Here is a 23,146-nt window from a genome sequence, read left to right as displayed (position 1 = left end):
CGATGTTTCCTGCAGTAAATGCACGCTGTGCATTGGGTATAGAGCACTCTAATTACAGCTACAAACAAATGAAGGCCTAAAAGATAGTCAGCCAGTCCCACAATGGCTTTCCACGAAACGAACGGCACTAGCCGATATTTGATTTTAGTCTCCGAGAACAACGCAGCTGCCCCTACTTAATTATTGTTTGCCAGTAGCCTGGTTTGCGCAATCTCGGCCAATCATGTCTGTCAACATAAAGCAGAGTACTGTGCCCACTTCTCTGAAGCAGCAAGAAACTGCTCCTGAAGTCTAGCTGACAGGTACATCAGATAATTACCAGAGCCACAAACTGAGGAAAACATCACCCAGACGTCAGACGGTGTTAATTATTGGTGAGGGAGACTACGCAGCGTGACGATGCCTAGCTAACACAAGGTGAGAGCCAAAGAAAGATTTATATTATAAGTGTTATACAGTGAAACCTAAACCTAAAAAAAAAAAATGAAATGAAGGAAGGGAATAATTTGTTATCTAACTATGTGGCTTCACTGCTGCAGAAAAGATAGTAGAAAATATGTCCAAGTTTCACAATCTTATTACTTCTTCCAAAATGTGGCCACTACACCTCAACCCCAAGGAAAATATAAAAACATGTGAATAAAATCAGCTGTTCTGGATGTCACGTGCTTGTAACATGGTCAGCAATTGCAGTAACTTGTTTGACAGCATGGAAGTGGGAAAATAAAGTAATTTAAAGTTAACAAATGAAGAGAGCAACAGGACAGACCCCTTAAATAGTGAACATCAACTAAATAAGCAAGCGAAATTCACTGGCGCCATATGTACAAAGTAAAAAGATATATCTAATAATAATAAATAAATTCTGTGATTTTACCATCTAAAACTACAATATGATTATGAGGCACGCTGTGGTGGGGGACTCTGGATCAATTTTGATCAACTAGGGTTAGATCTCTAACGTGCACCTAAATGTAAGTACACAAGCAGTTTTGCAATTCACCATCAAACTGTGGCCGCCGCAGTCAATATCGAACCCTTGACTTCAAGCTCAGCCGTGCAAAGCCAAAGCCCCTAAGCTACCGTGGCAGGTATCTATACAAAATCACTCTAAGACAGTGGTGTATATACCACCATAATTACAGGTTGTCACCGGTTATAAAGTACAAAAAACAAATATCTTGGCCACACACTGTGTAGTGGGAAAAGTATGCGCAGAAACTGAACAAGCAAGGAAATACACTACACTACTCTAAACACACATACTATGCTTGTTCACAACCTATGTTTTCCTACTTCATTCTCCCTCCCAAGCACCCAAATTGCTCCGTGGTTCTGGAAATCCTGTCACCTTAGAAAAAGCAGAATGTGCAACTAGCATAGTGACACACCCCTGTAGCCTGCAGAAAAATTATTTTTTCATGAAACCCATAACTGAAAAAAGCTGCAGAACTTAGTGCACCTATTAGAAGCTCATGTATTCTTGTCCGAGCAGAGTTACAGCATGATCGGGCACTTCCGATCAAAGCTGGCTCCACTGCACATGCTCAAAGAATCGAGCCAATCGTGATAGAAAATTTTGATCCCAATCAGACCCGACAGTGACCGAAAGTGTCTGTGTGATACTGGTATAACTCGCCTTGACAAGATGAAACAACAGGCCCATACCACAACCCTAGCCTTTGTCCGGGTTTTGAGAGAATCAGTACACTGTAATTTCTAGTTCTTGCCATAGCGCACTGTCCTTACTTTTATGCTTTTTCCATGTGTAATTATTAAATGCAGGAATTTCAGATGCAAAAATAACAATCCAATTCTGGGGCGCTATAACGTAAAATGATTCCGAACTGTTTTGATTCCAATTTCTGCAATCAGCCTCCACGATTGGTCAAAACCTTTTCGGGCCACCCCAACTTCGCCTGTCTGTCACGCGACGTCACGAAAACCGCGATAGCTCCCCATCTGATATAACGTGTACACACTGATTATGCATGATTAAACTGCACAAAAGAAAAATAATCATTCCTGATTTGACCCATTTTCACCATTAGCCCTCTGCTATAGGTCGAATGTTTTCTGGCTACGCCCACTTCGCCTGTCTGTCATGCGACCTCACAAGACCGTGAAAACTCACCACGTCAAAGTGACGTGTACGCGAAAAAAATGAACAAAACTGAAAATTTTTCTTAATAGCCACAGACTGTCCTGTTCCGAAAGGAATAGAAGATAGCTGCCCGCCGATCGCTCAGGCCCTCACTACTCGCACCTGCCGGTGAGCATGTATTTATTTGCGCATGATAAACCTTTTTGCGTGGCAGTAAAACGTTATCGAGCCCTTTTGGCACGTATACGACATCGCTCTGCCAACTCTTCCTTGCTGAGGATCTGTTTTAGCGGCATTCTTATCCTTCCGTTGCACGCCGCTGCGATTTTCGACCAGCCACCACAAGCTAAGTAAGGCGAAGCAGACCAATCACAGAAGCCGGCACCAGGCTCTTCATGCAGTTATCTATTTTCACTGTGCTGGCTCGGCCCCATCGAAACCCCCTCTCCACTAGAGCATGCTCCTTGCCTCTTGTCAGCCAATTAGATAAGAAAAACCGCTGAGTGTAGACAATGTTATTGGTTTTGAAAGTGAACAAAGGTGACCTCCTATAAATGAGGAGAGTGTTTGACTGGGTTGTTCAGACAACGCTGCGGATCACCGCCCAATGCTTGCGTCGGTGGTTACGTAAATTTAACATCAGGAGTTTGGAATCAACATAGTTTGGAATCATTTTACGTTATAGCGCCCCTGAGGTACACCATAGTGGAGGGTTCCAGATTAATTTCGATCACCTGGTGTTCTTTAACACGCACCTATATCTAAGTACATAGTACGTTTACACATTGAAATGCTGCCGCCACGGCTGGGATTGAATTCATGACCTCAAGATGAGTGGAGCAACTTCATAGCTACTAAGCTACTGCGAAACTGTTTTTGTGCTATGTGTTAAGGGGAAGCTTTGCCTCAGGAGCTTCTATCTAAATACACATAAATTGAGAAGCCATCTGGCTCAGCAGCCACTGTACTTAATTTTATGAGGTTTGTTGTATTTAAAAGAGAAAGCTAACACCTACAGTCTGTTAGGAGCCTACTTTGATTCAAGCGGTCAACTCTTTTTGCAAAAGTTGTCGAAACTGACTGATGCATCTAGCTCGCAACTCTGTAAATCACAAATAATAGGCAATGATCACAGATTTGCAAGTTGCACTTGTCCGGACATCTAAAGCAGACAGAAGTGATGATATACAGCACAGAAATATAGCACTAATTTGTGAGTAGCACTTTGACAAAACTCTTGTGAACATTGCAAGAGTTACGACGAATTTTGAACAGCTGAACTGAAATAAACAAAGGACGACGGGAGACAGACGAGGATGTTGCTGCCCTTGCCTGTCATCCCTAGTCCTTTGTTATTTTGTTCAGTTCAGCTGTTCAAAACTTGTCTTAGCTAAGAACCGACTATTTCAGTTAAATACTCTTCTGACACAGTTTTCCGTAAGCTTTGAACTCATCTCGGATTTGTCCACTTCAGCTGCTCTAATAAACACAGTTTACAGAACTGCAATGTTTGTTTCTGGTGCAGTACTTCGAATTTGTAAACTTCATGCTCCACTTCTTTTCTTAACCATACCAATTTTCACCAATTTTTGTAAAAACTAAGAGGTCCTAAATCAAAATTGTGCTTCCAACTGTCGCTAGAACCAGCCTTTCTTTCTCAAATGCAACAAATTTCGTTCAACTCAGCTCAGTGGTTGTATGAAGACAGCATTTCTGTATATCACACATGAAAACGTGAAGTACTGAGACAGCATTTCTGTATGTCACAAGAGTTGGCCCCAAGCTAAATGCTCCTCTTAACCCTACAAAGCCCAACACATCATATTCGATACGGCAAGTTCCACATCTCAAAATTCAGATTTAGGGACGAGAAACTTAACGCAAATCTCGTAGTAGCGTTTTTTATATGCTGAAGCAGAGCTCCAGTTGTGGATAGTTCAGAAAAACCAATTACTAATTACTATACCAATTTTAACTAAAATAACATTTCATTGTCTTTTTTACTATAAATGTACCCTCCGCGGTCAGAAATAATAAAGGTGAGCAAGACATCCCTCAATGTGGAACGGCGTTTGCGCTTTGTGGGGTTAACGAATAACGAAGATGCCAGGACTAACCAGTACCATTCTTCGTTGTGGCTTCGCAGTGGGTCTGGTGGAGCCGTTCATCTTGTGGTAGAGGCCACAGGCATTGCACAGGTAGTGGCCGGTGCCATCCCTGCGCCACAAGGGCGTGGAGATGGCACCGCAGTTGACGCACTCTCGGGCTTCACCGAACCCCGCATAGTCAGACGAGTCTGCACGGGAAAGTTGGGGCAGGAAGGTGCGGCAGACGAGCCGACCCGCAGCAGAACGGCACAGATTAGCACACGAGGACAGTGAAACTTGTTGAGAGAGAAAAGACAGGAATGTGTTTTTGTAACAATTCTTTTCCCAATCCATCACTTACACATCCTTTGCAGTTGGGTCATGCAATGCATCACAGCTATTATCAATGAAATTGGGCCACTTGACAAAGGATCAGAATTTGAATGGATCGAAAATAAGTGACAAATATGGCAGCAAAAAGCAATTAACACCGGCATCCGCACAAACATGTTAAGTTGCCATACAGGCCAATTTCACCGCGAGATTAGCTGTGCCAATGGTGCCATGAGGACTGTTGGTAGCCATCGGGGAGTCTGGCAACTATGATTCGATTTGGCTCACCCTAGTAACAAAAGTAACAGCGTCCTCCCCGTTTCTTTTTTTTTTTCCCTTGCTACCCATAATTGCACGTATTACCAAGAAAAAAAGGAAACTTATAGGCATGAGAACTTGAATGGCAGTGCACAATCAAAAACAACTAACTGGTGCAACTTACAATGCCATCTTTCTTGATGCTTAACTCAAGGTTGGCCTATGCTTGCATATAGCTATGGCATGGCCAGATCTACTGGTATAATGGTGCAGACAGAAACTGGATGTGCCCCTTGTAAGCACGGTGATATTGGTCTGATGGCAACAAAAGACGTGCCTGCAGCCAGAACGCCAATGAGTCAACAAACCTCGCTCACTGTGTAAAAAAAAGTTCACTGCCGTCACATTTCAAGCCACCATTTACCTCAGAGACGTCACCCACCCCAATATATCGGAAAATATCTACTTAATAACATAAACTGTGCCATCACAAACCCCCTATAGAAGTCTGCCGAGCGTAAGCACTGATAAATCTCCGTTTACATTAAGGTCACCTTGTAACGACTGCAAATGGCCTGGTTTAAGTGTCAGTTATGCTCATGCTATGGTTTATCGAGAGATCTGTTTGAATAGGAGCGCTAAGCAATAGTGCTTTAGAGGAACACTAGAGAGATATTATATCGGTCCAGACTGGTTGATTAGCGCTCTAAACCCATTTATGCATTTTCTCCCGGAAAAAAACTGCTCTTCAAGACAGTCATAGTGACATCAAGGATACATAAGTAATTTACGGATAGAAATATTTACAATGACAGCCAAGTCTTTCGTTTATCTTATACTCCAATGTACGTCAGTTGTTAAACATTACTGATTGATTAGCTCCATAGACTCCCTACCATAATGAAATTACAGGAAGCCGATGTGCGAACTTCAACAAGGTGTTGCCCATCCCTTAACCCAGACACACCTACTTCTCAATGTTTGCGTTGTCTATGATGTATCAAGCCTTTTCTTATGCTAACACTAGTCTATACGAACTTTCAGAACTGTGATGTACCAGCCGCATTCGGCTTAACATTTTTTTTTTACTGTCTCCTTCAACACCTTCAAAACGAATATCTTTTTTTTTTTTTTCAACTATCACCTAGTTGTACTTAGCTACGTAGGCAATAACCTAGAAGAAAAACAGAGTTAATTTAAGCTTAACAGGCCAACACAATTACTCAAAAGCAAGTACACAGACTCAACAGTATCAAGACATAGCAAGCTGGAAAAGCGTAAATGCAAAAGAATGTGCAAAATATACAGCTTCGGCAATGTGATTGCACTGCAATGACTGCTCACGTTTGACTCACAGTAATAAAGTACACACAAACAAGTGACATCATCATATACATGAAAAAACAATCAGTTGTTGCATGTCTGCTACAAAAACCACAAACCAAAATATGCCACAAAGAGGAATCAACTCCAAAAACACAAGACATCTAGCAAGAAGTTTCAGGTCATGTACAAACACAGCAGGGAAATTACTGTTCAGTGAGGTAAGACGGCAAATGAGTATACAAGCCAAAAACATCCATGGGCTTTAAAAACAAACACAGCACAAATTAATATTCCCATAAGTAGGAACGCCAGAGTCCTTAGTATTCACATCCACAAAGTTTATCATCTCTGCCGAGTGTTTCTTGCCACAATTTCTCAAAAAATGTCTTCCAGCACACATGTAGAGGCATGACAGATGTTATAGCATGCCGTACACTTATAATGTTAAATATAACGGTCAAAAAAAAAAAAAAAGTTGCGAACAAATACATCAGTGATATTTTCTTTCTGGCATGTGCATTTCAATGCTATGTCAGTAGAGGAGACATTCATCAATGCTTCCAGACTACCTGAAAAAAAGAAAACAGCATTACGACAACCACAAAAAAGGAACACTGCTGTGAGTTTGAAAGGCAGCTATAATGAATCTGCATATTTGAAAGTGATTTGCTTACCATATGATATTACACTTCACTTTCTATAGCCTGATAGCTCATTGATTGTGTGTCAGACATCTAAAAGCCACATTTCATAAGTGACAGGAATAAGTACACTTGCTGTTAATATAAACAAGGTATTTCTTGCAAGCATATTTGTACTACTGCGAAAATCCCACAGTGTAACAAAGGAAGCACTAACTTTTTTTTTTTTTTTTGTAGACACAAAATGCAATGTTATAATACATGACTGCTTTATGCCTCTTATTTTAAATCTCATTTCATTTCACTCAACAATGTGCAGCATAAAGGCGAGCGTCTGTCATTCACAAAACATTGAGATACTCCGTGAGAGAGAGGGAGAGAGAAGAAAAAAATGAAATACTGGAACATGCAAACAGACGAGCTGTACTGACCTGGACACCACCGACATGTGTACACAACGCCCTTGGGACAAACCTTTACGTACAGGAAACTTCAGGAAAGCACAAGGCGATAAGCCCCTCCACAAGACCAATTTCACGCTTACCTCTAGTTATCCGGATACGACACTCACAATTGTGGAAACGCGCGCGCGCCATCCGCAGCAGACAAGCGCCAGTCACGTGAACTATGTGCGGAACATCAACAAACTCACAGAAATCTATACGGTACGCAAGTACTACAAAAATATCCCGCCCTCCCGGCAGGCAGGTCACCATTCCGTGTCGTCCGCTTCAAGCCAGCGAAGAGCTTCATAATGTGCCTCTCGGTTAATGCAGCGATCCTTTCCATTTTCTTTTTTTGCTTTTTCATACAACGCGCGTTACTATGGAATCATAGCAGACAAACCACGAGTCTAACAACATAACCCCTCGCGAAACAGAACGCGTGCTACCTTCCCCTTTCCCCGCGCTGACGCACATATCAAAACGCGAAACCCAGATAGCACTTGTCAAGAGCGTCTGCGGTCTTGCGACGACTGGGGCCGAACCAGAAACACAACAATACAAACCTGTCAGCTACAATGGAATGCGAGAAACGAAGCTCCGACGGGGGCAGAGTATGTACTCACGTTCACCTCGATCAAAGCACGCAGTGAAGCCCACATGGAAAATGCAAGAAAAAAATATAAAGTAAAAAGGGAACAAAGCGGCTGGCCAGGTGTTGTTTCCAGCGCGGATATTTTAGGCCCCAGCAACGTTGCAACGTCACGGCAGACGGTAAAAATACGATTAAAGATGCGAGACGGCGATAAGCCTCGGCGGGGGCTGGCTCGGCGATCGGCAGGAGAGTGACGGACGCGAATAAATCTGACGAAGTGTGTACAGGGTGCTGCGTGTTTTTGCACGAAATGCGACGCGCCCCGAAAGCAATTACAACGATAAATAATTATCACGATTGTGGGATAAAGAAAAGAAGACGAAACGTTCCCTTTGCGGCCGAAAATATCATCATTTACCACTTTCTACACCACAGAGAAGCGTATCCTTCTAGTACGCGACCGTTTGCGAAAACTAGGATAAAAGATAAGGGAAAACTAGTCAAGTCTTCGAAATCAGCCAAGTTGCCAGTAGAACAGTGCAGCGGCGGCAATTTTTTTATCATCAGATCACGATCACCAGTCTCAGATAAGGCGAGCCGCACAACAATAGGTCGATCGAGAGAGATTTGTAGCGGCGATAAATTGCACAACGCGAACCGAAATTTTGAGTGACGTGTCCGAGGACGCCCAAGAAATCGAACGCGTCGCCGGAGTTACAACATCGCGGCCCGATCACAAAAAGGTGCGCTCCAGTGACCACCAACAAAGCGGAGATTGCCAAGCTAGTTTCTTGTATGTTTTCGTTTCGGAGGCTTACGGTAGCCTTCGCTATCGGACGCGATAGACGCTGTCGGCAGCCTGGCCTGCACGACTGCACTGGAGGTATCTGTCCGCTGCTTCAATACGATCGCGTCACGACTACTGAGTTCGTGCAACAACGCGAAACGGGCCGCGTAAATCTGTATGGGAACAATAACATACTTGGTTCGAGGACGCCGCCATTACGTGAAGCGAGAGCTTCCTTTAGCTGGATTTGGGCGATGATACGATAAGCGGCGCCACCGATTCGTAATCAAAACAAATATACTCAAAGTCCTTGTTAACTTCAATAATTTTAACAAAACTAAAAATATTTATTTTTCTTTATAAGAAAAACATGTTCATTTATGCAAAGTTTGCTTCTGCCAACCGGTTTTCCCTGTGTGACCTACTTTTCTTCGCCGGCGTCTGCTGCCGCTAGCACCCCCAGCGGCGAATAACTCAACTGAAAGTGGCGCTTTGTTTGAATCGGTTTTCAGTAGGAGGAAGTCGTGAGCACCGTATTCGCGACGACACTCGTACTTTCGCGTTTTTCACGAGTGCATCATTATACAAAACGCAACGCATACGCCAGTAAAATGTTCACGAAAACACGATATTGGCAGAGTCTCGCCTTTTGCGTGTCCCCAGAAAAACAAATTCGATACCTCGTTCTCTTTGTATCCAATATCTCAAGAAATTAAAACTAGCAGTTCAACTAACTGTTTAGGCGTTGTTCTCGACTCTCGCCTAAATTTCCGTGACGATGTTCTGTCTGTTATCTTAAAATAAGAGCACCAGGACTCAGGGCTCTGATTCATGCTATAAACTTTTTTTTTTCTTTTTTTACTTCACGACACTTGTCACTTTACATTATGCATTTGTTAACAGTCACATAAATTATTGGATTGAATCTTGCGGCAGCACTTACAATATCCATCTGTCGCCTTTTCTAACTGTTCAAAAGCAAGCTATTCGCATTATTGCTTTCGTATTTAGTCTGTCTCACTCTCTTCCCTCCTTTATTAACTGCGGCGTTTAACCTTTATCCCGGTCTTGTTATTACTATCTTTGTTTATTGTTTTTCATCGCGACCGCTGCCTAGATATAATTCCTCCATACGTAATGGCTAATACAAATTGTACGCGTTTTTCTGTTAAGGGCAAACTACTTTGATCTAGCACCTACTAGTTATAAAAAAAGAAACCATTCTTTTTTCTGTTGTTTCACTATGCATGGAACTTCCACCTGCCGACTGAAAACAATGTAATTCCCTTTTCAATTTTAAGACTCAACTAAAGGACTACCTATTTGGAGTAGACAAGTGACTGTATGCTAATCAGCTGTGCATTGTATATGGATGTCTGCGGCTACTCTTCTTAGAAAATGCTTACTGATTCTCATGACCACACGATTTACCATGGTTTTCGTTTCGGTATAAGGTGTTTTGTGTAAGTTCCGTATTGTATTTTTTTCTTTTTGGCACTTCTGCTTTGTGCTTCTTTTTTCTCTCTGTAACTTGTTTTCATTTATATTTATGATTTTGTATCTCATCAGTGCGCTTATTTCGCCTTTCGAGTTCGATAATTTTCAAACTTTTCTACTATATTGTAGATATTGTCAGGTTCACTTTACTTTGTTATGTTTCTTTTATGCGTCGTAAGGGGTCCCACCTGTAGTTTTTACTTTCGGACTTGTTCCTGTATAAAACTGTTTCTGTATTAATTTACTTGTCAATAAAAGTGAATTCGATTGATCCACATAAAACATGTCGCTGCTTATACATTAGACAGTGCGGCGATAGACTCGCGGAGCTCAATGAAAATGCCTTTATCATCCAAAGTGGCCCCAAGGAAACGAAATTAAACAAGCCCAGTTTTATTTTCGCTTCTTCCGCTTAAATATCTGCCCTGATTTCTTTCTGGTATCTTCGCCCCCATATGCAGCAGCACACGTAGACGAACATTCTCTGGCAAGCGTTTCAATCGTACAAGTTCTTCTTGCATATCGTGAACCGTACACAGACATCTAATCCGGTCACACGTCCTCTTTCGCAAGCCGCGCCACTGTCTTTCGAGTCGCCGTAACCGGTATACTGAAACGAGTTAACCAGCCTACGGTAACCATTTGCTCCCGTGATATAGGCTGTGGCTTAAGAATAGCTTTAGTGGGTGGTACACTGCGTTGTGACGACCTGGCGACATTTTGTTGCTTGTGGCATTTAGGTTCTCCCAGTGTTCGCTTCATCGTCTACTCTATATAAAGTGGTGGAACCAGATGAAAGTCCTGGACCGCTCCCTTTCAAAATTCTATATTATCGTTCATTTTTGCGGTAATAGGTTTATTAGTAGGAGTGAAAATACAGTCGATCCTGGATATATAGAACCCACATATAATGTGGGTAACGAATAGCAGTAAAATCCCCTTGAAAATGTTTGTATGATTGTTTTATTTCATATATCGAATTACCTATATATCGAACTTTTTTGTGATCCCCTTCAGCTTCTATATATCCGGGTTAGGCTGTAAATGTTAATTTTTTTTCCCGCCGAAATCTCAGGGCCGATACTTCAGTGTGATGCGACGGATTAATGTGTTTCTTATTTTGCCCATTGCGGCTCATTAAAGGTACTTAAAACTTTCGAAGTTCAGCCTTTGGCTATATTAAAGTACAATGAAGTCCATCTTGACCGGCAGAAACTTAGCTATGCCCCACGGGACGCCGTCAAAATCTATGATGTCGCGACGCGATTGTGCAGGAACTTCTAGGAGACATCGCCACCGATCGATCGTATTTTCTGGCATTGCCAAGCATCCATCCACTGTAAATGTGGCGCTTTTGGTATAATAGAAGGATAATTTACTATTACCCCTCCCCCCCCCCCCCCTCACTTTCCTTGTAAACGCGGCTCTGTTGCAGCCCGGCGCTCCGCGCCTGTTCTCTAGAACGAGGTTGTAAATTTCGTTCTTTAAGGAAACTCCCAAACGACAGCCACATCAAGCCAACAGACAATGAAGCTCCAACGAAAACAAAGGGGAAGCTACCTGTGGCTTTAATTAACATGTAGACATAATAGCCTAGCGAGGGCCTGACTCCGTCAGCTTTGGTGCCGTCAGGTATGACATTATGAGGGTTCGTGGCTAGTTTGCCTGCTCCTGAGCTCACGTATACTATGTGACGCCTGCGGTTGAAGGAATGTTCTACAACCGCCGCCATGGACATGGGTGGCGCTGGCAAATGCTGTAGATCCAAGGGTCACACCTCTTACACATGCACAAAACGCCCAAGAGAAGTGGATGGGAGAACAGCCGTAGCTCAATTGGCTGAGCATCGCACGCGTAATGCGGGCGATGTGAGTTCGTCTCCCACACTTCAAAATAATTTAAGCCCTTAAAAATGAACAAAGGTGTAAATCTGTCTCTAACTCAGACCCTTACACCCTTCTTGGGTGTAAGGGAGTGAGTTATAGACCACTTCGCGCCCTTATTCACTTTTAAGGGTGTAAATTACTTTACAGTGCACCCGCGACAAGTTGCTTTTTCGTTCGTTTTTGTTTTTTTTACACACAAGTACTTCAGACAACCAACAGAAATAATTTGGATATCTGCACATGCGGGGGACTACCTGGAAATGAATGGGCTGATCAGCTCGCCCGAGAAACGCGACTCCGGGCACTGGATATTGCTGCAGCTCCAACCCACACGCTGTTACAATCCGCGCACATCAAATTAAGGCCATATCAAGAGGTCGAACGATTGTATCCCAAAAATATGTACAACGCTGCAACGCAGACGGGGCACACTTGTAAGACAAGCACAAACCAACACCCTACTCGCACCTGCTATAGACTACACCGTATCTGGGGCTCTGCAGACTCGCTCACCTCCGAAAATGTAAGCACTGCGGACAACACCCCAACACAGAACACGTGTTCTAGCACTGCTATCCCACCCCGCCACTCCTACCCAGGCGCGGATCCAGGGGGGATGTCCGGATGTCCTGACCCCCCCCCCCCCCCCCTCAGATTTCTGCATCACCCCCTCGCTGACTCGCTGACAGGGGGATGGCCCTGTCGCAAAAAAAAAAAAAAAAAAAAAAAAACGGCCACCAGCATTCTTCAAAAGTATTTTTCGTGAGTACCGGTGGTATCAGCCATGTAGAAGTAAAGCTAGCTCGCTCACAAGCTTAGTTGTATTCCGTAGGAGTGTGGTGTCGCGAAGTTGCCGTAGTTTTTTTCTCATGAACACCTTGGACCTCCTGGCGCCTGCCGTGCCTTACTCGTCCCGTCGGTGGCGTCGAATGAACGAGGGGACGTCCCTTTAGCCAAACACGCCGAGGTCCGCTCGAGCGCCTTCGCGCCTGATTAACTTAGTTTTCCCTTGGGGTGTCAACGGTTGCCTCATTGGCTGTCATCGGTTCCGCGACCAACCTGATTAATGAAAGAGATCTGTTGCTGAAGTGTTCATATATAAATAATAACAACTAACAGCTAGACTAAGAACTACGCATAGGCAACTTTTCTTAACTGTAGCACTCATTGTGATCACAGTTACACGTTGACAATATCCAGTACGAGCACAGTACCGTTCGTACGCTACAAGTTTTTCATTGTAACTTCGCACTTTTATTGTCGTACTAAGCCTAGGAGGCTGAAGCCCGCCGGATCCGTTTATCTGAGTGAGCGTTCTCGCGGAGCGGGGCGAAGCCTCGAGCCGCGGCTGCGAAGTGGGGGAGCGTGACGTCAGCGGCCAACGCCAGCGCGCGGGCCTAGGATGGCGTCGCGTGGTTAGAGAAGCGGGAGCAGATGCGCGCCTTGTGTAAAAGGATGACGTCGCGTGGGAAACAAAACATGAAGACGCTAGCTCGCGCTCTCGCCTACTACGCCACATCGTTATTCTTGTAGGTGGCGTCGTGAGTCTTCATACGCGGTGATTCGCATATCGTAAACAACCAGCGTAGTGGTTGCTGCGTTGGAGCGGAGCGTTACGCCCGTATTCAAGAACGTTCCTCTAGTCAACACACCACCACGACTCAAGAGAGAAGATGGCACCGCCATCCCTCCACAGAAGTGGTCACTGAGCTTCATTCATGATCATTCACGGGAATTCATGAGAATTGTCATTCTCGATTATTCTTCGCAGTGCGACAATTGAAATTTGGATTCTGATATCTCGGAGCACGGACACGCTATAATAATTCTTCCGACTGATACTGTGTAGAAACTCGACTGTCTCTAAGTTTTCAATACAAACAAACCCACTTACTGCAGTCAACAAAAAATAATTGTTCAATTTTAGGTAATTAGGCTGCTCACAGCGATAATTATCATCTCACTTTGTGCCCCCCTGGCCACATAACTTATTTGTACAGGTGGTCTTCGCGTGCCTCCCAGTGCCTAATTTTAAGAAAACCATAAAGCTTAGTTTTGAACACCCTTGTATTATCAGGCACAGCCGCCAAGAACATGGCTGTATCGGGTAACGTCCTTTTCCTATACGCTCGGAGAAACCGATACCTGGCTTCGCTACAGGTCTTCTTCCTCTTTCTGGGGTTTTACGGGCCAAAACCAGTTCTGATTATGAGGCACGCCGTAGTGGAAGGCTCCGGATTAATTTTGACCACCTGGGGTTCTTTAACCTGCACTACAACGCAAGAACACGGGTGTTTTTGCATTTCGCATCCATCGAAATGCGGCCACCGCGGCCGGAATTGGATCCCGTGATCTCGTGCTCAACGCCTGAGCTGACTGAGCCACCACGGAGGGCTACAGGTGTTGATTTAGCCGTATAAAACGCGGGTTTATCGTGAGGAAAACCGGTAAATTTCGGCAAATAAGAAAGGCAACTATCATGATCATCATCATTGACAGAGGGTTGTAGCTCTGTGGCCAGGGTGACACCATCTACCGAGCTCCGAGACACTTCAGCCTCTTCTTCCCCAACCAACGTCATTTTGTCCACAGCGGTACAAACTCGTACGTGACATGAACCCCCCGGCGGCAGAAGCATCGTCTCGATGCTTCTTAGGGTGTCGAATCAGCGTGCGAGTTATAGGGCTTTAGTCGCGAAACGTGCACGATATCAATTCCTGGGGTGGTAGAAGACTTTGAATTCACAGGTGAGATCTCATATGTGAGGCTGGTGACTTGGCGAAGAACTCGGTATGGCCCGACGTATCGTGGCAGCAGTTTTTCGCAATGGCCGACGCGACGGGAGGGTACCCAAAGCAGAACAAGGGACCCAGGGCTGAAATGAGCGTCCCGACGACGACTGTCGTAACGGTGCTTCTGGATAGTCTGAGATGCCAGAAGACGGTCACGGGCAATACGACGTGCTGCGGCCGCGCGAACAATGGCGTCGTGAGCATAGAACGTGGTAGTGGTGGCGTCAGAAGGGAGCAGTGAGTCAAGAGGCAGGAGAGGGTGACGGCCATATAGTAGATAGAACGGGGAATAACCAGTAATATCGTGACGCGACGAATTGTATGCAAACGTCACGAAAGGTAAGGTGCAGTCCCAATGTGTCTCGGAGCTCGGTAGATGGTGTCACCCTGGCCACAGAGCTACAATATAACGCCCTTTATTACCACTGATTCATCTTGAAACAAACTATAACTCTCAAACGACGCTCTGTCGTATAACGCTCTAAATGTCTATTAACAGAACTTTGTCAATTTTCCACGACACGTCTAATCACCCCACACGCTTCTAAAGTTCTTCCGCACTTCACACTTGAAACGCCAATAATTAGCTCCTAGTTCCATTGCGCTCAGACTTCAGTGGCTTTCTCAATAACTTTTCATCGACATTTACAGCGGACATTCTTACACTGTCCATCGCATCTAGTCGCAAGAACGGCTTAGCTGTTGGGGAAAAAAAAGACAGAAAATAAAAAAAGAACAAAAGTAAAGAGAAAGGAAAGAAAGAACAAGAGGGAACAGCAGCTCTCCACGCCCGGAATCACCCTTGCCAGTTCCTACGTACAAAAGAGGGAGGACTTCTACCGTGTGTCCAATATAGTAATTGCAGTACCTTCGAAAATTAACAATTACTCCAATCCCCCCCGACCTCCCACCATCGTTCGGAAGGTGACCACATCATTCTAACCATTACTTGCAAGTTCCCGAAGCGCTTGCTTAAGAATCGGTCAACCAGTCAATCAATCAATCAATCAATCAATCAATCAATATTCACTTTCCCTTCCTACCGTCACCACTCCTTCAACTTGCAACAGTACGCGCCCAACCTCTTTCTCGGACATTCACCTGCGACTTGCGACCTGCAAGACTGCTTTGCTGCATGCACAGTCATGCGGTGAAGCTAACTCTCACAGACGTGTATTTAGGTGAAGCGGGCTGTGTAGGGGGCGACAACTGATGCCCAGCAGCTGCTACGAAGTGGAAAATTATTTCGAACTCGCACCGACGCTTTCCGCATGAAAATATGATGTCCGGTAACACGTCTAATTTGCTTCCTGCGCGGAAAGGCTCACCGGTCATCCAATCACTGGCGCCTGGGGCCATCTTTTAACTTCCACGCTGTCATATGCTACAAGTTCACGCAGTCGAATTTGTCGTTGTTTTTTCTTATAACTTTTCGGCAACATCCCATTCCTACCGCACCTTGTACTTGAAATAATTTGATATGCTTCAAATCTGTGATTTTATTCGTAATATATGCAATGTATGCCACTGACCTCTAGCGGAAATGTCTCCCACCAATGGGTTCCGTTTCGCAAGGAACTCCCCATTATCGCTGTAGCTATCGACAATACGGCACCGCAGACTTCCAAGGGTGATAAAATGACAACAACGTTAGGATCACTTATCCGTTCATCCGTTAGGATCACTTATCCGATCATCGATCGTGTGTACCGCAAGTATAACAATTGACTCGCTCCTTTAGTTTATTCGGGAAACGGGCCAGGTGGCACGACTACACTATTTACCTCCCGTCTTCCCTTCCTAAACCAAACGAGGACCGTCTGGATAGTAATAATACCCGACGACCTGTCGCATGCAATTATTGAAAGTAAACGACATTTAACCACCGGATTCCCGGTGCACGAAACCATGTGCCTGCTATAAACTTATTGCTGCTGAATGCGACCTTTGCTTTACGGTGGGCTTCGATAATAGTGAAATCCTGATAAATGCAATGACAGCTGCTGGACGCGAAAAAAAAAGACTATCTTTGAGGCCTCATTTCATCATAATATTATAATTATCTGTTTTCATCATATCGTCGTCGTCATCGTCACCACTTTCATTTTTTATTAATATGAAGATTCTCGCAAATTTAACTGTCTTCATATTTAATTATACAATTATACAATCCAATTAAAACGGTTAATTTCATTACGCTTTCCTTGGCTGCATTGTCCGTTGGCTTCAATGGTTATCTGTGCTATTAGTGGTATGCGTTACCTTGACCAATGCGCTTATTGGCTTGCATCTTCACGGGATGTGCTAACTTGATTACTCTATCCCAATATAACTTATGTCCCATCCTCTCTACCATTATTCTATCTCATCAATCATGCTTATAGATTACATTTCGCACCCATCGAAATGCAGAAAACACCCGTGCACTTAGATTTAGGCGCACGTTAAAGAACCCCAGGTGGTCCAAATTAATCCGGAGTCCCCCACTACGGCGTGCCTCTAATTCAGATGGTGGTTTTGACACGTAAAACCCCATAATTTAATAAATAACATATGAGTTTATTGCTTTCATTCAAATATAACTGCATGCATTCAGCTGAGAGCGCACGTCACCGTGTTCACGTGGGGAAACACCGTAGAAGTAGCTTCGGCGCAAAAGCTTTCGCTGCACCGGTAGAGAAAGATCACATTTTGTTCTGCTTTCCACGGGAAATATCGGGCACGTGGTACTCGCAACGCGTTTAAAACTTGTCTCTGCATGCGTGCGTAATACCATTAAGGGACTATGGTAATACGCAAAAAAAAAAAGAGTTCGCTAAAGTTGGCTTCTCCACAGTAAGATTCATTGTAGGGTGAAGCCCGCTTGCCTAACTTCCGTTGTCGTGCAGGTGGCGGTCTGTGTATTAGAATTATTTTTGTACGTTGAAAAGGCAAGAAAGGCGCAACACAAAGCAGAGATCATAGACAGAGAAGAGGAAATGATCGGTTACGAACTAGCTGAATGATCGATCTTACTGAACTTTACTTTAGGCACGTGTGTAAGAGGCAGGTGTCTACAATAATTCATAAAGGCCCATGAGCTTGGTTAGAATCTGGTCATCTCGATACCGAGGATGGCGCTCGGTCGATTGTACGGGAAGCGAACAGCGTAGCCGGCTTGCGCTAAAGGAATCTGATCGGATGCATCGCGACGCAATATGTCGCATTCGTGGCAAATCGCGAACGCTGATCAGGAATGTACAAAACACTAATAAACATCACAGGATAAAAAACTAGCGGGATGCGATCATGAACTCCTAACAAGACAAAAAGGTCACAGAAATATTGAGTCTTGAATGGAGCAACGGTTCGGGCGAACAAAAGAAGCTTCAGTCTAGTGCCGCCAACGCTTCCACAAGGGAACTTCTCTTCGTCAGGACTGTCCTTGGGACACCTTGTTTGGCAGTCCTGACAAAGGGACTTGTCTCCGTAAGGAGTGTCCTTTGCGACATCCTTGTTTGGCAGTTCTGACAAGAGGGCTTGTCTTCGTAAGGACTGTCCTTGGGACCAGCTTGTTTAGCAGTCCAGACAAAGAAATTTCTCTCCGTCGGGACTGTCGTTAGGACACCTTGTTTGGCAGTCATGACAAAGGCACTTGTCATCGTAAGGAATGTCCTTGGGACAGCCTTGTGTGACAATCCTGATAAGGGAACTTCTCTTCGTAAGGACTGTCTTAGGGACAGCCTTGTTTGGCAGCCCTGACAAGGGAAATTGTTTTCGTCACGACTGTCCTAGGGACAGCCTTATTGTTTGACAGTCCTGATAAGGGGGCATGTCTCAGTCGAGATTGTCCTTGGAACAGCCTTATCGTTTGGCTGTCCTCACAAGGGGACTTGTCCCTGATGAAGACCCCTTGTCAAAACATTGGAAAACACAGGCCTGCATTTTTCGCTCACTGTTCGACACGAGCTACTGAACTATTTTTTCTTTCGCCCAGGGATTTCATCGCGATTATCTCAATTATGGCATATGAAAAAGCAATTTTAGTATACTCAATGCAACGATACACTGATCGCCAAGGTGAAGGGACGGCAAGTGCAACGGCTAAAGCAGTGGTATCTGGATTGGCTTTGATTGCGCAAGTTTACGGAGACCTACTGTATCCGCTTAGCTTTACTGTTTGATTACGGGGCACTTATTATAAAGCTGCTTTCATAATAAAAGAACGTCTAACAAGAATTTTACAATTAGCTTTTCTTTGTTCTATAATTTTGGGCATATTAAGGAAAACGAAATTATGGGGTTTTACGTGCCAAAACCACCAGTTGATTATGAGGCACGCCGTAGTTGGGGACTCCGGAATAATTTGGACCACCTGGGGTTCTTTAACGGGCACCTAAATCTAAGTACACGGGTGTTCCTAAGTGCTTTAACTTCTAGAGAGATACATAATTTATTTGCAGGAGAGGCAGTTATTTCGACTTCAGACGTGGTGATTTATCGCCCCCCCCCTCCCCCGGCATCATCCGCGATTAATCAAAATTACGCCTTGTCTACAGTGGAAGGGTGGCGCCACCTGTCACTGCTGCGGAAATACACAACGCACTCCGTGCATGTTTCCAGTTACAGCGACAGGTGGCGCAAGAATACTGGAATGTTTTCCGAATACTGGAACACCGGAGACACAGACATGCGCAGCAGCACTGGTGGCGCCATCTTGGGGTGCTGACGTTAACTATATATAGAGCACACCGAACTATAATTGCAACGACCATGTCCTACCTACTATCTCTACTATGTTTATAGTATAGATCAGGTAGTGTTACTGCCCAACTTCTGGTACAAAATCGTTAGCAAGAGCAATCATTGGCGTGCGTATAGCAGATCTTACTTTTTTTTTCACAATGCGAAAACAAAGTAACGTTAAAATATTTATAACGCATCGTGGTTGATGACAGCTTCACGCGGTGGCAATATCAGCGCTAATGCTGTCGCAGGCATATCCACTGTCGTTCCAGTATTCCGTAAACTGTATTGGTACAGCATCACCGCAGACTAAGTGTTTTTCACATTTGTTTTGAACGACACAGATAGGTACAGTCAACCACAAACGTTTACGGACCACGGGATCTCAGAAAACGCTGAATATCCGAGCAGCCTGTAAAAGTAGGCCAGTAAAACCGTACATCACAATGTCGTTCGCATATACCAGTAGAGGCTGGAAATGGGAATACCAGGCTGCGTGTTGAGGTTGAGGAGATATTCAGCTTTTTCTCAGATCCCTCGGTCCGTAAACTTTTTTGATCAACTGTACTACTGCATCCGAACATGTTATTCAGCAAAAGACACCGAAAAAGTGACGTCTAAGCGAAATGTTAGTGCGAACGAGCCAAAGGTTTAGCCCGAAGAACCATTTACAGCGTGGCCCCCATATTTGATACAATGATGCATAATAGGGAAGCGCCAACAGTGGCCTTACTCACATGCTGGACGCCAAGCGCTTCATCCTCAAAACCAACGGCGATCGCTTCGGTTAACGAACGCTATACAGCGACGAACTTGTCGACGTCACACGGTCGAATAACACACACCGTACACACATACGACGAAAGAAAGGATGTCGTCTGCGTCACCACATATGCGGTGCGGGGGCGTGGCTTCTGCGCACCACCGCTGAAGACGAGGGTTGGTCCTAGGGAGGCCGCCATTACGTCATCGCACCTCACGTGACACCCTGAGCGCGCCGATCCTCTCTCCAGGCCCCCTTGCGCCTACGGGGAATTTAGAGAAACGAGCCCGTTTTAGGATCGCGGCTCTTCGACAGTTATTATATTTCTTTTTTTACTGCGTCACGATAGCGTTAAGCAGGTACTTTGCTTAACCAGAAGTAATTTTGGAATTGCAAAGCACAGGTAAGAAACAATCTGCTGCATGTGGCATGCTGTGGTCTCTTTGTCTCTTAATTTTTTGACTCGTCGTGTCTTTTTTGAGAAATTTTCAAGATAGCGCTGAACAAAACAGGCAACGCATTGAATAAAATGCTGGATGTCTGCGCCACATCATAATCTACAGTGGCTTACCAAAGCGGGTTGCGTTTTGGGAGGCGAGCTAGTATAATCGCATCAGGAGCCAAATTTACAAATGCGGTCGCACGTAGGTATGTGTATATATATAGAGAGATATGTATTTTCATCCACTTTCATTTCCATTAATTTATCATTTCTTTAATTCAATTGGTAAGTAGAAGTAATTTCCCCTATATTTCCCTTCGTGTCTGTGTTTGTTGGCTTCTTATGATATGAATCCTATATATATATATATATATATATATATATATATATATATATATATATATATATACGGAGACGCAGACATGCGCAATAGTGGCGCTGACGCCAACTACGGAACACACAACGATAACTGCCCTGATTATGCTCTGCTTATCTCATTGTCGGTGTCGCCTGTTTTCCAGCATTCCGTCAACTGTGATACGTTTATGAACAGGTGGAAGCTTTTTATTGTTTCGGACTATTTTTACGAGAGTTGACTAGTGTCTCAGCAATGGTTAAAGTCAAAAGTACGGTTCCAGTGCGCCGATCATCGATGAACCGATCTTTACGTGCGAACAGTTTGATTAATTTGACTCCTAATTAGTTTACACCATCTGTACGTTCAAGAAAGTTTCATGACTACGTTCGGTATTGCTTACGTTTGGCTCACATTTTAACGCTTATTACGCTCACATTTAAGGCGCTGACTAGCACCTGCTGACATCTATCATCGTCCTTATTATAATGATTGACGTCAAAGTCGAACAATAAATGTTCACGGTCTAGCCGCACGAGTGAGTCTCATTGTTACTTTTTTTTCTCTTTACAAGCCGCAGTATAAGCTGAAAGGTAGGATTTACGTGTAATAAATACTTTTGCAGACAAACACGGGTTTGCGCTATGACCACTGCAGCATGTCAACCTGTGCTTTGCTTGAACGTTGAACAACCAGAGCATAACAAAACTGCATACACTTACTGTATTCATTGCCTCGCATGATGGTGATTAAAAGAGGCTGATATTGGGAATAAGGTATCTATCACTTAAACTTATTTTACAAGTTTGTATATTATCGTATTCCACAATACTAAGTCTGAATGGATAATACAGTTTAACTTTTATGAATCATTCTAGCACAAACTGTACTGGTGCGATGTTTCCCTTTTAAGTGTAAACAAACAATAACTACGCTATTTACAATTGGCAGACCACCTAGGACCAAACCTTATCTTCACTGAGGTGTCGCCTCACATGCGTCGACTTCAACGAAGTACAAGACATGCACACAGATGCACAACTGACTGCTTAATTAAAAATGTTGTTACCATACTTATCAACATCAAACAAACGACACACTTGCTATTTCTAAAAACGTACAAAACAAGGATGGCAGTTGAACATTTGGATTCATCGCCGGCATTTCTTCATGCTACCTTCATTCTGTTACAGCAACCCCTCCCTTCAGGTAACAATGTCAAAAATAGCACGTTGTCCTGCTCTTTAACTCACTCACTCACTCACTCACTCACTCACTCACTCACTCACTCACTCACTCACTCACTCACTCACTCACTCACTCACTCACTCACTCACTCACTCACTCACTCACTCACTCACTCACTCACTCACTCACTCACTCACTCACTCACTCACTCACTCACTCACTCACTCTCACTCACTCACTCACTCACTCACTCACTCACTCACTCACTCACTCACTCACTCACTCACTCACTCAATGTCACACAATCTGTCAATATACGCCCCAAACATGCACCCACTATAAACACAGACACACACAAAAAAGTGCACAGCCTGCACGATCATTTTTCCACGTAGCACGGCACTTAATGGCCTGATTACACCACCAGTTTTCAGCTTCTTACTTCTTTACGCCGAACTGATTTTTAAGAACTACTGTCCGCGGCACGTAGCTCAGTGTCACCTCTTAATGTGGCGATTTAACCCTACAAAGCCCAAACACCAATCCAAAGAAAATTAAAACTTGTTCGCATTTTTTTTCTGACCTTAGACAGTGCTTTCATAACAAAAAATAAAACAAGTAAATCAGAATGGAGTAAAATTATTTAGTATTGTAATTAATTATTCCGCGATTGGTTAGCTGAACTATCCAACCCCGGGGTGGAACTCACTAAAGCATATTTCAATGAGCTGACAGCGCTTAAATCAGAATTTTGAGGTGCCCGATGCAGCTCATGAGAAATGATGCGTTGGGCTTTGTGGGACCACGGAGAGCTACGCGGACATTATTCTTTAAAAGGTGATCCGGTCTCCGGAGCCAGCCGATGGAGTTGGTAGTCTCCTCACAGATGGCGCAAGTGCACAGTACTATAAATTGTTTGCACCT

General features: G+C 44.1%; 1 protein-coding gene across 3 annotated transcripts in view; it reads right to left on the bottom strand.

Annotated features, from left to right (window-relative positions):
- The window catches only part of LOC119461164 (GATA-binding factor A-like), a 66,410-nt gene that overhangs the window by 26,198 nt on the left and 17,066 nt on the right, over positions 1-23,146 (bottom strand). The window contains exon 2 of one of the 3 annotated variants that reach the window (XM_037722383.2): positions 4,222-4,400. In XM_037722383.2, coding sequence (XP_037578311.1) covers positions 4,222-4,400 — 179 coding nt within the window. Of the gene's footprint in view, positions 1-4,221; positions 7,812-23,146 lie in introns of those variants that run through there. The other 2 variants (XM_037722381.2, XM_037722382.2) reach the window with 2 other exon arrangements.

This window comes from Dermacentor silvarum, chromosome 8 (assembly GCF_013339745.2).
Source record: "Dermacentor silvarum isolate Dsil-2018 chromosome 8, BIME_Dsil_1.4, whole genome shotgun sequence".
In the NCBI taxonomy this organism is placed as follows: domain Eukaryota; kingdom Metazoa; phylum Arthropoda; class Arachnida; order Ixodida; family Ixodidae; genus Dermacentor; species Dermacentor silvarum.
The sequence above is the reverse complement of the archived record's forward strand: the minus strand, read 5'-3'. Positions and strand labels throughout refer to the sequence as shown.